The following is a 19114-nucleotide window of genomic DNA, read 5'->3' as shown; positions in this document are numbered from 1 at the left end:
TCTGGATCTGAATTGAAAAGCGATTATGTTACAATGAATGTTCATGTGAAAATGTGCTAAAGACAAGTCTAACTGAGGTAGAATTACATAAACTGAATGAAGCATGAAGTTAGCTAGATAACTATAGTGTAAGTGATTTGATTATTGTTTTGTGATTTTCACTATTTGATCTTGCTTTTGCTTTTCTTTGCTAAATTAATTTAATAAAATTTCCTGCAATTAAAGTCTAAATTGTGGACAATCACTTTTTAACCTTTAGTGAAACTAAACTAAACTTTAGTGAATCCTGGTTATCGTAGTCTAAGGAGCTTGGAAAGAAAAGCATTTGGAACTCTTTAAGTTTCCGGAAGATGTTTCACCTCTCATCCGAGAAGCTTCTTCAGTTCCAAGAGCAACTGGTGGAGAGTCCCAGATTTTATACCCTATTGCGAGTGTCCCGAAGAGGGTCGTGGGTGCTTTCTTTTGTTGAAGTGTAGATTGTCTTACTTGAAAAAGACATCATTTGGATTGGAGCATATGTTGCTCTAAAACCTATATATATTTGTCAGAACTGAGAATAAACTTGTAGAAGTATTTCTGATCCCCTGCAGTGCGTTCTATGACATAGTCATGCCTTATGCCTCTTATGTACAGAGATTTCTCCAGAATCTTTAAATCTCTTGATATTATTATCTATTGTAAATAAAAAGATTTTTAAAGCCTTCACATTTTTACGATGATAAATTGTATTCTGAAAATTAGTCACAATTTGTAGATGCAGTTTGTTGCAGATTGGTGATCCTCTGTCCACCTTTACCTCTGAGAAACTCTGCCTTTCTGAGACCCTTTCATCTGAGGTTCTATTTACCTGTTTTTTTTAAGACTATGTCCTGATGTGTACATGTACAGCCATAAGAAATATTGACTCCCTTTCTGTATTTAAGACACAGCTCAGAATACATCTGTTTAAACTGGCTTATTCGCTTTAATGCTGATTTTATCTGTTGTCAAGCTCTGTTTTGTAATTTTAACTTATTTTATGTATTTTATGACTACTGTTCCTTTTATTAATTTTGTTTTTTGTAAGGTGACCTTGGGTTTCTGAAAGGCGCCCTCAAATAAAATGCATTATTATTATTATTATTATTATTACTACATTCTAAGAATTACGTTTTCATATGACTATGTTTTTACCGTATTCAACATACTGATTTTAAGGCCTACTTAATAAGGTAATATAATCTTGGTGTCATAGTTTCAAAAATACAAATAATTTTGGACTCTTATACTTTCACAATTATCAAGATAATTGCATGATTTACAGTTTTTGTAGTGTGCTCTAATGATCTGGTTTGACATTTGACACAAAAACATATTTAACCATGAAGTGACTGTGGACTACAGCATGCTGAGAACTGAGGGTTGAAATCTGGAGTAATTTCAAATTATGCATATACATTGAGATATAATAAATTATAAAATGTGGTGTAGGAACAGTTCATTACTGGTTAAATGAATGACCGCTATTGTTGTATAAAGTTATTGAATCAAGCAATTCATAAAATAAAATTCAGACACGTGTATAATGCCTAGAAAACTGTGCTCCACCCCTGCATTATCCATTATTAGAGAATAATACATGTATACATTACCCTGAACAAATATTTAAGGAAGAAAAAGTAAATAAATGCAATGAAATAAATAAAAATAAAAAGCAAAGGCAAGTATAATATGCAAAATGTTTAACTAGTTATGAATGGACACAAGATTTAAAAAGTACACTTTCCCTTTGAAATGTAGTAGAAAAGAAATGAATAGAAATTTTAATTACATAGCAACAAATTATAACAAATATCATCTCAGGCCATTAAAAGTCAGGGGGTTACAGTATACTCAAAACATGAGTCAAGGTATGTGTTCCTGTCCAGCACTGATTATCCATTATTCATTTGATCACAAAAGAAAATAGATTGGGGTTCCTGGGGAAATTTGAGGTTATGAAGAAGCACACCGACTTTATGGGAAGTTGCCGTGGGCTGAACTCTTTTAGCCGACCATCAAACTGGCCAGAGAAAGGTTTCCTATTTCTCAAGTTCCAGGTTAACACATCCCACGCATTGCTTAAATGTCACTATGGTATAAAATTCACCCAAAATGTGATTTAAAAATATTAGGACCAAACAATGAATGTTTTAACTTTATCTCACTGAGTTTGTCTTTTAGGAAGTTATATCCAGATAAAAATGAGAACCTGCTTAAAACCGGTAATTTTGTGAAATTTGAGAAGATGATTGCAGAGCACAACCAGATGTGTTTTACAAAATAATTTGCAAGTGATCCCAAACCTTTAACCAGCAGTGTTTATATATATATATATATATATATATATATATATACAAAAATATATGTATATATAAAAATAAACCGGGTCTGTGTAGTCTTCAATTTGTTTTCATAAAGGCTAATGAAAGGAGAAGTGTTTGACCTATATCAACACTTTAAACTGATCTTTCCCAATAAAGTATTACACATAATAAGCCTGTGAATTATTAAATTGATGATTACATTTTAAAAAAATCAAAATAAAAGCATTTTCATGTATTTCACAAACAGCTTTATCCATTTTATAAGTAATTAATCAGATGATTTTTACCGAGTAATCTACATTTTTGCATAGAGGCCTCTTGTCACAATTGTCAGCCCTCTGCAGATGGACGCTAATCCAAGTAATTCATTTTTAAAACTGACCAACTGGAAACCATTTTGCAATTGAGTTACTCAACTGAAAACTACTATGCTGATAAGGGCAAAAATGGGAGCATGGCATTCTGACAGGGGATTTCTTTAAATCACGCTGCCGTTCTTCAGCTGAGACGTCTGAGTTAGAAAACACACAAACACTGCAGTTCCATTTTTACTCGCGAGGGCAGCCATGGACGCACGACCTGCGTCTCATCACTGCCTGCGTTCTTTATTTATACAAGTCTGTGTGTGTGTGTGTGTGTGTGTGTGTGTGTGTGTGTGTGTGTGTGTGTGTGTGTGTGTGTGTGTGTGTGTGTGTGTGTGTGTGTGTGTGTGGGGTACAAATATAACAATGTCACTCCAGTAGCGGGACTTTCCCTTTTCTACATCTGTATGTTCTCGTAAAAGAGCTGAGCTTGGTCTTCTCTACATCTAAGCGTTAAAAACAACAGGATGCGGTTAGTATCTGCAGAAGTTCAGCACACAAGTTACTAGGTGAAAAGTCATGTAGAAATATGCTTCACTGATAAATATAAAGAATACATTTCATGTAACTGATCAAAACATAATTATCTTCTGACACATTCTTTGTTAGTTTAGTATCTGAAGCATCAGTAGTTGCTTGTTTACAAATACCCATCAGTGTAGTGCTGTGCATAGAAAGACAATTCAACCAGAGAAATTGCAAGAATACTTTAAATCTCTTACTGTGCCGTTAACTACTGCCTTCACAGACAAGGACAGAAAAAGGAGTGGGAAGCCCCGTTGCACAACTGTGGAAGAAGACAAATACCTCAGAGTGTAGTTACTGACAAAGACAGGTTTTCAACTGGTAGCTGCACTAAGTAGTAGCTGTCAGAGAGCACTGAGGTGGAACACAACTTCAGTGCTGAAAGTGCTCTCACCACCAACCTCTCTCTCCCCAAAGATAAGAACAAAATCACCATTAGCTTGTAGTGGGTTAAGCAGCAAAAGGCAAGGAGCCAGGCTCCACTAACTGAGACTAGTTCAACAATCCAGCAAAGACCGAAGGCTAACCACTACCTTAACTAGTGATGGTAATGAGGTCATCAGGAACAGGTGCACAGATTACTTTGAGGCACATGGAACCAGGGGCAGGGCCCCAGAATGAGTCTTGCAACTAAACACAATCAAAATAAAAACTAAACACAAACTGATAGAGGAAAAGAGAGAATGAGGAATAAGGAGCGAGAGAGAGAAAACAAAAACAAACAAAAACAAACAAGCAAAACAAACAAACAAACAAAAACAGTGAGCCTTAAGTGGAGAGCACTGAGGGACCATGACAAGAACACTGCTTAATACCATAAGTTAAATATGTTAGATGCAGCATAATGGTCTGGAGGTGCTTTGGGGGTGTTAAAATAGCCTATTTGTATGGAATAAAAGGGCAACTTAAGTAAGGACCACCACCATGTGGACAACACTTGATTGGGCCCAATTTCATCCTATAACAGGATGACCTAAAACACACCTCAGCAATATTTTAAAAAATAATCAGTCAGCTAGAATCCTGATTGTAATGGAGTGGCCAGCACAGTCTCTGGATCTAAACACTATTGAGCTATCAGAACAGCTCGAGCTGTTTGACAGGGAGGAAGACTCCATCTTGCCAATACAATTTGTGGTATTTACTCCAGGAAGTATGGGGTGAAGTCTCATCAGATTACCTTGAAAAATTGACATGTAGAATTATCTGCCAGGCTGAAAGAGGTGTTTGTTTTGAGGAAGGCAAAGTTGGAAGAACACATTCATGATTTGATTTCCACTGAAATCATTATTTCTAACTCTGACATTGTCAGCATTTCCTGCCCATTTGCTAAATTTCCTATACAGACAAACTTCATGTCTCATCCCAAACATTTGACCAGTAATATATATATATATATATATATATATATATATATATATATATATCTTTCTTTCTATCTCTATATCTTTAGATAGAGATAGAGATAGAAACAAGTCCTGATACATATATGGGGGGGAATTGGCCTGTGTCGTTCTTTAATAGGTAGCGCCATACCTGTGGGGTGAGAGTGAGTGATTACATTTGTGTAGCCACAATCCTATTCATGGGCAAGAAACATATCATCACATTTCATCACCACTTGTCTTGTTGCCCTGTAGATAGATCGGAATTCCTGTGTATCATAGCCTCTACATCAGGAGTATTACTGGCCAACTCTGAGCTGACCTGGTGAACACCAACTGTATTTGAGATTCAGACAGGAGTTTATTATCTTCTGAATATATCAGTCAGGGTTCCTCCAGAAAACACTGATATGCTGAGATTTGTGTGTGTGTGTGTGTGTGTGTGTGTGTGTGTGTTCCTGTCTAGCTATCTTTGTGAGGACCGAAATCTGCATTCTACTATACTTGTGAGAACCAGCAGTCACTTGTGAGGACACACAACCCGGTCCTCACATTTTTGAAGGCATTTAAAGGCATTTTTGAGGCTCAAAATGGGGTTTTAGTGTCAGGGTTACAATTAGGTTATGGTTAGGTTTAGGGTAAGGGTTAGGGTTAGGCATTCATTTTTAATGGTTAGGGTTAGGGTAAGGGGCTAGGGAATCCATTATGTCAATGAGGGTCCTCACTAAGATAGCTGAACGGGGTTGTGTGTGTGTGTGTGTGTGTGTGTGTGTGTGTGTGTGTGTGTGTGTGTGTGTGTGTGTGTGTGTGTGTGTGTGTGTGTCAAAAACCTGTAAAAAATACAGGTTAATCTAATCCAATGCATTTAATAAGCTTATATTAGGCCTATTCAACAAAGGTAGTTTAGTCTTGTGGTTACAGTTTCATAAACACATATAATACTAGACACTTACTAAAACTTTCACAATTATGAAGATAATTGCAGTTGTTATGGGGCACCCCGAGGATTTGGTTTGACCTCTCAAAGCATAACTTATTTAACTATGAAGTAAATGTAAACTACAGCATTAGGGTTAAATTATGGGGAAATTTCAAACTATGCAGACTTACTGACCTTACTTACAGACTTACTGACTTTCATTAAACGTGATATAGAAATACCAGATACCCTAATGACCACTACAAATTGTTTTGTACATTTGTTGGATCAATTCCTTATTAAAAAAAATAAAAAATCAGAAGATATGTGAAAGATATGGATCAAGAAAGACAGGGGGTCCACAGAGACTGCTTATGGATAGCGCCCAGACATCTGTGTTATGTTCCCACATAGAGGCCTACTTAAATAGAAAGGTAGATAAGTATATGACATCATTGTTGCAGTCACTCACCCTCATTTTTCAAGTATTTTCCATGACAAACACTCAAACTCACACACTCACATTCTCTTTCTTTCACAGCAAAATTGTATATTTGTTTGTGTACCTCGCTCTGTTTTGTCTTTCTGGTATTGTGTATCATTTGAGTGTGACAAAAACAGACGATTAAACTTATAACATTTAGTTATGGTCTTAGATGCTAATTTGAAAGTGTTGGCTGAGCCTGCACCTGGTCACCTTGCCTATTTTATGGGGAAGGTAGTCAGAACTGAAGGGATTGCAATACCACAAGGCAACAGTGTCGATATCAAGGTGAGTTATAAGTACCTTTGAATCCCACAGGCAAATGGGAACTGTGAGGAGGCCACTAGCCTTCCTGTCGTGTTCGGGTCAAATCTGACCGATTTACAAATTTAAAAACTCATAAATATTGTGTTTTACATCCGAATGCCTCAAGCCCTTATGACATCCTCCACACTATGCGCTTGTACATATAAAAGTGGTGAGAACCTCGTTCGTTGGATTTTGAGTGTTTTAACCAACTTTGTTACATCTGTGGTGTTCCCGGTCAAAAGTGGCCGCCATAGAAAATGAATGGGAATCTACCCCCCACCCCTTTAGCCTCTGACCCCCTGAATTGCCCACTGAATGACCATTGAACGACCCACTGAACTGACTTTGGTGGTGAAAAATGTTTCTTATGTTAATTTAAGAGCTGTTAAAACTGACTGGTCAATTGTGACCGGAATACTAAAGTAAGAGGGGGTGGGGGTGCACACAACAGGAGGGCTAGGAAAGCCAGAACCACCAAATACCTGCAGGGGTAAGGCAACTGCTGAGGAGTCAGCTGAATAGGAAGAACAAGATCCAGACAATCAACACCTATGCCCTGCTGGTGATCAGGTACCCTTTTGAGAGAATACGCTGCCTAAAGGAGGAGATAGAAGCCACTGACACCCAGACAATAAATTTCTTTACCATGAATGAAAGTGTTTCACTCCAAATCCAGCACCCTGAGACTGTAAGCTAAGGAGAAAGAAAGAGGCAGAGGACTAGTGAGAGTCAGAAACACCATCCAGGATGAAATAACAGTGATCCATGAGTACATCAGGAAGATGGCCAAAACTGGTCATGTGTTTAGTGACTACTTTATCCAGTAGAAACCTGAGAAAAAAGAGGAGGAAGAAGAGGAACCATCATGGAAGGACAGGCCCCTGCACTTCATGTACCACAGGCAGATAGGAGATGTGGCTGAAATTCAGAAAATTTACCAATGGCTGTACAAAGCTGGTAAGAATGCAGTCCTAGGAACAGTGACGATAGTACGCAGGACCCTCAAGTTCCCAGGCCTCTGATACAGGGTGGTCTTGAAGGACAAAAGACCACCCACAGGGTGAGTGGGGAATATTCATGTATTACAATGAAAAAAAAAGATTACTTGTATCACTGGTCAAGGATAATTTAGCGTTGTGAAAACTACTTGAACAAACTTGTGAGAAAAGTTGTAAAGTCCTGCTTATTTCAGATTTGCTGAAATATGATGCAGGTAAATAATTATTTAGCCCAAATGTTTTTCCCATTCTTAGACAATCTCACATCCTTGATGCTATCCACTCTTTAAGTAGAATTTGAGCAAACCAGTTGTCCTATTATCAGATACATGTATATTTGCGAACACTATGCATCATATATTGTTACTTATTTGAATTATTTATACAACACATATAGATATAATATGTTCTGAAAGAAAAAGAGAACATTTTAAAATACAAACACTCTGAATACAGTTAACTCAGACATTTCAGTTTCAACAAATGCTTTCACAGGTTGTGTTGACAAATTTGTCCAAATCTGAAGCTAACAAAATACATGCTAAAGATAGTTCACATATATGGGGCGCCCTATACACATAGGTTTCAATTTAAATACAAAATATTGTTTCAGTTTTTATTTTTCCTTAAGTTTAGTTTTACATTTCAGTTAACTGGATTTTTCACACTTGAGTTTTTAGTTCAGTTTTAGATCACTATAAATAATTCATATTTAAGCAGCTCTGACAGACACCCGAACATTCAGCCGCACTTGATATTAGTCCAATTGAAGATCATAATTTGCTGTAGTAACGTGTCTGCCCTCATTTCCCTCCACAGACGGATTTACACAGATCTCGGTCAGACCAACATCACTGACGAGAGACTAAAAGTCACCATCTTGATGCAAAGTGCTTTATGGTTTAGGCGAGGAAGATCAGCGCGAGGTTCATGAACATCGCATAGAGAACAGTAAGTCGATAAAGCAGCGATAAGAGCCGTCGATGCTACATTTTCTTTCAGTGGGAAAACGATGTCCACGCTATCCCTGGTGGTATCACACACAAGGAGGAAACAACTGAGGTCCACCAAGTGTCTTGCAGAGATGAGAAGAAGAAAAAAAACATAGGCGCTACCGGACCCCTCTCTGTGTGGCTTCCGCAGCGTTAAACGTCGTAGTAGCTACCTCTGCTTACCACAAACACACGTCTCCGCTACGCTGCGCCTATCATTGCCCATGCCCACACAGCCCATATATGTGCGCAATATGTCGCTGTGCTATCTGGGGAATCAAGAAGCTGTAAACTTTCAGAGGAAGTGAACTACCGAAGGTTAGGCAGAGAAGAAAGCAGCGATGCCTGAGTCAAACGAGGAAGTTAAGATTCCTATTCTCTGCTGCGAAAAATCCGTAAAGTGTGTACAGAAAATTCTATGTGGTCAGTGTGTTCTATGTTTTCTATGTGTTCTAGTTTGTGCTGTTCTTATTGGGTGTTTGGCATGTAAAGCATGTTGTCGGTCGGACAAGAACCCTAGTCCTCCTCCTGATTGCACTTTCTCAAATGCTGCTGTGGCCGCAGACTCCGGGAAATGTTCAGAGATTGGACGGTGAGTAACATTTTAAACTTCTGACACAATTTTTGTTTTTCACATTACACATAATATTATGCACTGTTCCAAATACAAACTTTAGCGCTAAAACATCTTTGAGAACTGTGTAACCTGCGTCTCATCATGGAGGTGTGCGGTTTTTTTTCTCTATATCTTTTTACAAGACAACTACTCAGAACTTCTCGTTCTTTACGAAACCAATATGCCATTTCATAAAAGGCAAAATTCAGTCCGATCTGCATAATACAGATCAATGCAGAATCTTCACGCCATTTCCCTATTTACGAGACATTCTACCGGACATACGTTATTACATTATCGTAAATAAAACGCTAATGTAATGAATTTAAAAAAGAAATAAAACAAACACTTGTTAGTCGCTTTTTTTCGTTAAGAAATGTGTTATTCTTTAGGTTCTCACATTCTCAACTTACATTTAAAAATTACGTCCTGACAAACGGATTGTCCACAGCAAAATCTGCATTAGCCTCATAGGTCATATATGTCAAAAATAAATCTTTTTATACCCACTTGCCGCTATTGTTTTACTCGTCTCTCTTCCTGCTACTTCTCTCTCTCTCTCTGTGTGTGTGTAATCGGATCCCATCGTCCACTTCAAAGATCCGGATCTAAGACCTGTTTTGTGCATATAGGGAATAATAGCCCAGTATCATGGTAAAGCACGTAATAGATGTGCTGGTCCAACATGTGGCTATCATGCTTTGGTTTTGGTTTTGTTTGTTTTTTTTAAAAAAAAACCCACTTTATTTAAAGTATACAAAATTACATACATGTTAAAATTTACATACACATCACGCTTTGCCTCTCCTAAGCATTACATTTAAACGCATACTTAAGTTGCAGTACAACATTGATATTGTATTTTAAGCCAACATGAAAACAAATGTTTAAGGAGATATTACCAAAACTTTCACATATAAATGCATATCAGCACCTACCATAACACTACCTGGTATAGAAGGAGCCTGGAATGTAATTCATACTTTCCTTAGTAAGTAGGGACTTGTTTAAGTCACAATTCTAGTATCAAGTCTTCCCAGTCCCCTAAAGAATATCAGCTTACATTCAATATTTTCTGATTCTATTATTTCTGATTTTAATTACTCAGCTTTTTCTCGTGTAGGGTTCAATTCAGTTAATTTAAACCTTGTAATATGCCATCTTATTTTACCTCTTTTTGCTACAACTTTCAATATTTTTCTTAGTTTGTTTGTTTGAAACAGTATGTAACCATTTTACTCGCACTTTTTTAATTTGCAAACACAATGCTACTGTCTTTTCTGCTACTTTGGATACAAACTTTAACTTCCCCACTAATGTACAAATATTTGGATCAAAATAAAGTTGGTCCTCCTTATTCACCTAAATTCAGTGCAGTTACCAAAACCTAACACAGAATTAAATCCACAGTGCACTGCTTTCACTTTTAAACTGTTGTTTAAATTTCTTTTCTACTTAAACTGAGCACTCAAAGTGCTCAGTTTAAGTAGAGAGCTTTGCGATCAGCTTCATCTGTCCAGCATCAAACCCTATGCAAAAAATCTTGGTGTGATATTTGACATATTTAACTTGGTGGTTAAATATTGAACTGAGGCCTTTTCTTTCCATGAAAGATGGTGAAATTGTAATTCATGCTCTCATTTCCTCCCAGTTAGACGATTGTAACTGACCTTACAGTGGTCTCAGTCAGTCCTCTCTGCCCTGTCTCCAGCTTGTCCACAGTCCTGATGCTTGGCTCCTCACAGATACCTGAAAAAGTGGTTGTATAGATTTCAAGATCCTCCTGTTTGTCTGCAAATGATCAGGTTAATTTAATTGTGGGACATGATTGAGATTAAAGTTCAATGAAGTGTGCATCCTTAGCACATGCAATAAAAAAAAGGCAACACATTGTTGTGTTATTCAGTCAAGGCAATTTAATTGACATTACAATTGTAACCCTTGTGGTGTCCTCGGATCAAAAATGGTCCCTAGGTGAATGCAAACAAGCATATGGGAATCCCGAGGACACCACTAAAATTAAATTCATTGTGCGCCTCTAACACACATGATAACAATAACACTAGAGTGATAACGATGAACTGTTTCAGGGACATTCTTCAGAAAGGTGGCTCTGCAGTAGATGCTGCCATTGCTGCGCTGCTGTGCACCTCCATCATCAACCCACAGAGTGCAGGGATCGGAGGCGGGGTCATATTCACTGTGATGGACAGCTGTGGTAACAAGACACCCTCGCTCCTCTTTGCTCAGCCCTGTTGGGGAATAACATAATAATATGTCATCTTTTCAAAGGTAAAGTGAAAATCATCAACTCCAGAGAGACTGTCCCCAGAAATGTGAACTCTGACCTGCTTAAGTTGTGTCCTAAAACCACAGAGTGGACCGTGGAGTGGCCGCAAGGTGGGCTGTTTTTCTGCCATAATGCTAATATTTATAATGTTTTAGTCTAATCTGCTCTTGGACTCACATTTATGCCACACCTAATTTGTTCTGTACAGGTGACTGCTAATGCACACTGTGAGTCATTCCTCATTCCTCAAGAAAGCAAAACTAGGATATTAAAAAAGAAAAGAAAAAAGAGATCAAGCAAACCACTACAGAGGGTTTGGCTGTCGGCAGTTATTAAAGACAATGAGTTGGTGTCACATATGACACTTCAGAATAATCTAGCATAAATTAACTCCATGAATCACATGCTAATTAGTTTCAGAAACAACCAGAGAGATTGAAGTAGTCAGGTGTTTCTCCCAACTGGTCTTAACAGGTCTTTCTCCAAATCATGCACAAGATGTAACACAAAAGTTTTAAAGGTGTAGTCAGTTATCTGTAGAGTTAGTTTTTAAATTCTGCACCTTAGTCTGTAAGACAAACTCAAGACATGAAGGATCATACCTACTTTTTATCATCTGAGATAGGGTTCTGGTCACCAAAGAAGCAAAGGAAAGAGACAGCATGACAGGAACCTTTTTAAAATGTCATCCTCCGTCTCACCTCTAACCTCATCTCCTGAACTACAGTCAGGACCCTAACATGCTAAGGAGTGCATAAACATTATTATTTAGTTACTGTAAGCAGACTGGACAATCAGCGCTTCCAACTCCAGGCAGTCAACAACAAACCAGCTAAACATCAACAGCTGGTTATAAGCTAACATTAAAGCAGGCTTGAGTTTCCTATTTATGGGAGTTCAGGATATCTTAAACAACTCGCCTCAGTATCGTTATTGCATGGACACAAGCTTCACTGACACACACACACACACACACACACACACACACACACACACACACACACACACACACACACACATACTTAAACTAGGACAAAACAATTGGACAAAAGAACAAAACACTAAAACACAAGACAAGACAGGACCCTCAGATGAGACAGAGAGAGACTGGACACAAAGGAAACATAATCAAACTCAAAATACAAGAAAATAATTTACTCAGGAACAAAAACATAAATGATCTTATACCTCTTCAAAGAAATAATTAGCGAGTCCAGATAAATTCAAATACCGGGTCAAAAAACCCACATTTTTATTTGCCAAAGGATTCTAGCTGCTCCACAGTCCTGGGTCCTTTTTGTCATATCTTTCATTTCATGATGCACCCAATGTGTTTTTTTTTCTTGGTTAAAGGTTTGAACTGCAGGCAGGCCATTTTCACACCCAGGTACTTCTACTGTGAAGAGATGCTATTGTAATAGATGCAGTATGCAGTTTAGCGCTGCCTTGCTGAAATAGATGTCAACTCGATCGGAGCATAAGTTGCTCTAAGACCTGTGTACACCTTTCAGCACTGATGGTGCATTGCCAGATGTGCAAGCAGCCAATTCCATAGGCAGTAATGTAATCACCTTCAAACGTTTTGAATTGAGTGATGATAACAAGCTGCAAAAACAGCAGCACTTAACAACGTTAAAGTCCTTTATTGTTTAGCCCAGAGGATGCAGGATCCACATTTTCAAAAAAACTAAAAAAATGTAATTTGTCTGACGTTAGAACAGTTTTCCACTTTGCCTCAGTCCTTTTTAAACGAGCTTTGGCTCAGAGAAGACAGCTGCATTTCTGGATCATGTTCATGTATGACTTTCTTTTTTGCATGATAGAGAATTTAAATTTGTGGATGGCACACTGAAGCATGAAAAACTAAGTACATGCTTACTGTTGAGGAGAGGTGGTCAGGGGGTGTTATGATTAAAATGCAACAGTGCCACCCAGGGAAACTTCACCCCTAGGAAATATAAAGAGTGTGTTTTCAGACTTAACAAAAGAAATGCATGGTTTGAAGATACACTACTGAGGCAAATTGGTTCCAAACTTAAAATACTGTTATTAAATACATTTGTTAAAAGACAAAAAAGGATTAATGAGCAATTGCAGCCCAGAGCACAATGAAAGTTGACTGTGGCACGGCCTCAATGGTGTGCTAAAGTGTCCTATTATATTACATTTCCACCAAATTATGTGTGTGTTTTAACAACAAAGAGAAATGTAACATTAATGATTTCCAAACTCAAAATAACCCTTAACCACACTTCTTTTTACGTACTTTAGAATTTAGTTTGTGCAATACTACAAATTTTGGTATTGCGCCGATACTATATAAATTAAGAGCAGTATTGAGGGCTTATGTAGGGGAGAGCAATGTGTCATGATTTTTGAGCTGAATCACTGCACATTTGCCAAATTCGACCTGTCCAGGCTGTACCCTGCTTCTTGCCCTAAGAGAGCTGGAATAGGCTCCAGCCGCCCTGCAACCCTGAAAAAGGATAAGCGCCAAAGAATGGATGGATCGATCGATTTGATACTGATATCAGTGATGGTATTGATACTATCGATACTTGGATTGATCTGTCAACCTCTAATAGAATTATCAATGCGAGTCTGCAGAGAATGTCCACACATAAAGTCTTCATACAATAAAAATATAATCGTCACATTAAACAGCTTCTAAGAGAAAGATCAGTTTCTGAATGGGCTGTTCAACAATAGACAGTTTGTCCCTGTCTCTTATGTTCCTGTCAGCAGAGTACAAATGACCTTCCTGCATTACTTCCTGATCGTCTATAGTGTTTTGACTTTGAAGGGAAGCTGTGGATCCATATATAGAATCAGCATAGTCTCTGTTAAGAAGCGTCTTTTGAGTATGGGATGGAGCACAGTAAGAACTGGGAGTATTTCATGGAGTTCACTTGTGGCAGATATAAAAAATAAAGAAAATAGAAATTAGAATATGTGTGAGAAAGATGGATCACGAAAAGAAAGGGGGCTACAGACACAATTTATTTATGGGGCCCAGAGTTCTGTGCTACACCTCTGCACACAGGCTGCTTAAACAGTAAGAAAAGTAAGTATAAGATATGCTAAATGCTTCTTTAAGCCAGAAATAGTGTAAATATGTAAATATAGTGAAATAAACTAAAAATAACTGTAAGATGCAAAATGTTATCTCTAACATAATCAGTTACAAACAGAAACACATTTAAAAATTACAGTGTTTCTCTCTGAAATGGAGCAGAATAGAATAGATTATTTACAAAGCACCAAAATATAACAAATATCATCTCAGATCATTAAAGGTCAGGACCTTACAGTTTACTCCAAACACGAGCAAATGTATGTGTGACTTTCCAGCACTGACTATCCATTATCTATCTGACCAGATAACAAATGGATTGGGGTTCCTGGGGAAATTCGAGGTTATGAAGCGGCACACCGGCTTTATGGGAAGTTGCCGTGGGCCGACCTCTTTCAGCCGACCATCAAATTAGCCAGAGAAGGATTCCCTATTCCTTACTACCAAGGCCAACACATCCCACGCATTGGTAACACGTCACTACGGTATGAAATACACCCACAATGTGATTTCAAAAATGCGAAGAGCAAACAATGAATTTTTCAGCTTTATTTCACTGTCTTTGTCTTTTAGGGAGTTATATTTAGATAAAAATGGGAACCTGCTTAAGACCGGTGATACTGTGAAATTTGAGAAACTGGCTGACACTTTGGAGATGATCGCAAACGAGGGACCAGATGTGTTTTACAACGGAACAATAGCAAAGAATTTAATCAGTGACATACAGAAAGCAGGTATTATCAGACAGGTTTGATCCTGCTCTCTTTTCCAACCATTTTCTATGTTTGCCAGGCACAATGATCTAATTACAAATTAACAAATCGATTCGTTCTGTAAAAATCTAACATGATCCCTCACAGGCTACACTGTGATCTGTCTGGATCCATTCAAAGTCTTGATTATGAAATGCATTGTGTTCATTTTTTTTTTTTCAACAGAATCATTTCTTTTACTGTTTTTGCTCAGGAGGAAACCTCACACTGGAGGACTTGGCATCGTATGAAGCTAAAGTGACTGATGCGTGGAATATTTCTTTGGGAGAGTATCGGATGTACTTCCCTCCACCCCCTTCAGGAGGAGCCATCCTCAGCTTCATCCTCAACATCATGAAAGGTTTTGTTGCTTCTAGCATGTAGAGTTTGTTTCATATAAGAAAATGATCCTTATCAATCTTTACAAATGTGATACACTAAGAATCGATGTTTTAAATGAAATAAATAACAATTATTTATATTTTCAGGATACAAAATGAATTCAGAACCTAATGCAACTGATGAAAAGATTTTGTTTTATCACCGTTATATTGAAGCTTTAAAATTTGCCAATGAATTAAAGACAAATATCAGAGATCCAAACTTCAGCTCGGATGAAGTAAGTATCTCAAAATCCTACAGATTTGCACCTGCTTTGTTGCATATAGTATGATTCTATTTAAGTGACTAAACAATTAAAAGTAGCAATACCACATCACAAAACACAAAGTAAATAGTGCAAAATATTTAAAAGGGATGCCCTGGTTTCAATATGAGAATAATATTCGCATTGTTTTGAAATTTACTTATAATTGTAAATAGGGATGGGTATCGTTCAGGTTTTATCCGATACCGGTGCCAAACCGGTACTTTTGAAACGGTGCCGGTGCTTAAACAGTGCTCGAACTGGTGCTTAAAGAATGGAGAACACAAAATTGGTCCAAAACCCTTTCATGTTTAGCTGTTTTTTTTGTAAAAAGATAACAATGTTAGCCTTTTCTTCAGCTATAGGGCATATATGGTATCACTTTTGGCTGGAAGCAGGGCTTAAACAATGGAAAAAACACAAAATTGGTCCAAAAACCTCTCATGTTTAACTGTTTTCCACTTTTTCTTTGGTCATTTTAGCCTTTTTGGCCAGGGTGAAGGGAGTATCTGCCATCAAACAAGAAGACAGCCGCATGTAATTACGACGGTGTTTGCTAGTTCACCTTACATGCATTAATGTAATAACATGGTTAGCCTACTCAACGTAAATTACACACGAACAACATTAAGCTACTCACGCAGAGAAGAACGGCTGCTGCTGCCATCATCATCCGTCATCATTTCTGCCACACTGGCAGGGCTAGGGGCCAGGACTCTACTCTTCGGGTTCTTGGGGGATGTTGCTAACTCCGGGTCCGATAACAGGCACCACACCCGCAGTAGATGTGCACGGTGTGAGGTCTCGCAGCAAGCTATCAAACACGGCGCATTTCTCGCCTTAAAAAAAAACCACTATGCGTCGTCAGGTGTTTCATCAGATTCGAGGTGTTACCTCCTTTGACAGTATCACAGTATCACCTTAAAGCACTTGTTGCAGGCAGTGGCGGTCCTAGCCTGTTTGGCGCCCTGGGCGAACACTCCCTCTGCCCCCCCCCCCCCACACACACACACACACACATGAAGAGAGAGAGAGTAAATATCGAAGATGGCGCCAGTGTGTACGGCGAGCCGTCTCTGGATCCGTCTTCCTGAGTGTTGTTTACTCTTTGCCTTACTATTTTCTATATGCTTTCCGGATGTTACTGCTCTAATTGCCTATGATCGACAAACTATTTTAAATCTTCGACCCTTGAATCATCAAAAGTCGGATCTATATTGGAATTTAGGGAATTTTTCCCAGTCTCAAACGGATACTTCCGGCTGCACATACTACCTGCCTTTTCTTCCACCACACAAGAAACGACATAGGAAACGGGGTAAACGGAGTGGTTTTCGCGTTCGTATTAAAGCCTATTTAAAAGCACATGGAGTGGTTAATCACCGCTCCATCATAGACATCTTGCGGCCCTCCCAGTATACTTTCAGACTGTGTCGCCATCGATGGATTCGCTATGCTGGCCAGCAAGCCCACTCGGTCTTACCAGTTGAGTGCCCACCTGTATGGAGCTGGAAGCGGGTCTCTGGAGGAGGTGTGGATCACAGCAATCTTCGCCGGCTGGGACGCGCTCCTAGTAGCGTTAAAGTGGCTACGCTCCGAATGGCTCTGCTAAACACTAGGTCACTGGTGAACAAGTCCTTCGTTGTAAACGACTTTTTTCTCGCGTCAAGGCTGGACGTCCTGTTTCTAACGGAGACCTGGATTCGCCCCGGTGAGTCCTCTTCCTTTTCGGAACTTATTCCTCTGGACTGTGCTTTCTTTAACTCTCCTAGGACCGTGGGCAGGGGTGGAGGGCTAGCCTCGGTTTTTAGAAGTAAATTCCGAGTGCGGCAACTGCCTCCTGCCTCGTATTCCAGCTTCGAAGTACAACTACTGGAGCTGTCCGGTTCCCCCCGGACCCTCTGCGCGGTGGTGTATCGACCGCCGAAGCGCAATAAGGATTTTATCCGTGAATTTGCTGATCTTTTAGGATTTATCTTTTTAAATTTTGATCGTGTTCTTATTTGTGGTGATTTTAACATTCATATATGCTGTGAGGCGGACTTATTGGCTAAGGATTTTCTTGCCCTTATTGACTCTTTTAATCTCACTCAGTGGGTGAGAAAATCAACCCACACTAAAGGGCATATGCTGGACTTGGTATTGTCGTATGGACTGGATATTTGCATCACGGACATTAATGATGCTGGGATTTCGGACCATTTCCCAGTTATGTTTGATGTTCAGTTATGCAATATGGAACTGAACTCTGAGGGTCCACAGAGCCTATCGCGTCTGATTAATTCTGAGGCTGTTGCCCTTTTCTCTGCGGCCTTTGCTAACTCTGCTTGTTACGATGACATCAGTAATGCACCTCTCTCGGTTGATGGCGTAGTCAACTCTTTTATTTCTACATGCTCTTCTATTTTGGACACTGTGGCTCCAGTAAAGACTAAATGCCGTAAAACCTCTCGCCAACTCTGGCTAAATGAATCCACCCTCGCTCTTAGGCGTGAATGTCGTCGAGCTGAGAGGAGATGGAAAAAAGATCAACTTCAGGTGTCCCTTGACATCCTGCATATGAGCCGGTCTAAATTTCAGAAGGCTGCCAAAATGGCAAAAACTTCCTTTTTGTCGAACATTATTGCAACTAATAGTCACAATCCTCGAGTTCTGTTTAAAATCTTTAACTCAGTGGTTAATCCCCGCTCTGATGTTTCGATGGGTGCCTCCCCGGCCCTCTGCGAAAAATTTCTAAATTATTTTATAGATAAAATCTCAGTGTTAAGGGCCCCACATTCTCTAGTAGTAAATCAAGCCCCAGTTTCCGAATGTTCAACGGTCTTTCAACAGTTTGAACCTGTGTCATTCTCGACTTTAAAGGAAATAATTAATAACCAGAGAAGCTCAAATTCTCTGCATGACATTGTTCCTTCTCGTATCATTAAGGATGCATTAAATACAATTGGGTCCTGTATCTTATTTTTAATGAACTCATCACTGTTATCTGGCTGTGTTCCGACTTTCTTTAAACATGCAGTCGTGCAACCTGTTATCAAGAAAAGCAGCCTTGATCGTAACACCCTAGCAAATTACAGGCCGATTTCTAAACTCCCTTTCATGTCAAAAATTTTAGAGAAAATAGTGCTTCAGCAACTACAGACCCACTTAGAGAGAAATGGTATAAGTGATAAATTCCAGTCTGGATTTAGACCGCGTCACAGCACCGAAACTGCCCTACTAAGAGTTTTCAATGACCTTCTTCTAAGCGCTGACTCTGGGCGCTCTGCGGTCTTAGTTCTATTGGATTTGACTTCAGCCTTTGACACGGTTGACCATGATATCCTTTTGGCAAGGTTGGAACAAGTAGCAGGCCTTAAAGGAAATGTCCTATCATGGTTTAAATCATATTTCTCTGAGAGGTCGTTCTCTGTCATGA

General features: G+C 38.9%; 1 protein-coding gene across 1 annotated transcript in view; it reads left to right on the top strand.

Moving 5' to 3' along the window:
* Positions 1 to 1879: 1879 nt before the first annotated feature.
* LOC134639266 (glutathione hydrolase 5 proenzyme-like) overlaps positions 1880 to 19114 on the top strand; it is a 32807-nt gene continuing 15572 nt past the window's right edge. Inside the window, exons 1-8 of the mRNA XM_063490385.1 lie at positions 1880 to 1889; positions 8776 to 8911; positions 11026 to 11153; positions 11228 to 11335; positions 14606 to 14783; positions 14872 to 15032; positions 15265 to 15411; positions 15539 to 15669. Of these exons, the coding sequence (XP_063346455.1) occupies positions 1880 to 1889; positions 8776 to 8911; positions 11026 to 11153; positions 11228 to 11335; positions 14606 to 14783; positions 14872 to 15032; positions 15265 to 15411; positions 15539 to 15669 (999 nt within the window). The remainder of the gene's footprint in view (positions 1890 to 8775; positions 8912 to 11025; positions 11154 to 11227; positions 11336 to 14605; positions 14784 to 14871; positions 15033 to 15264; positions 15412 to 15538; positions 15670 to 19114) is intronic.

The sequence above is a fragment of the Pelmatolapia mariae genome, linkage group LG12, assembly GCF_036321145.2.
Source record: "Pelmatolapia mariae isolate MD_Pm_ZW linkage group LG12, Pm_UMD_F_2, whole genome shotgun sequence".
Taxonomy (NCBI): Eukaryota; Metazoa; Chordata; class Actinopteri; order Cichliformes; family Cichlidae; genus Pelmatolapia; species Pelmatolapia mariae.
The sequence above is the reverse complement of the archived record's forward strand: the minus strand, read 5'-3'. Positions and strand labels throughout refer to the sequence as shown.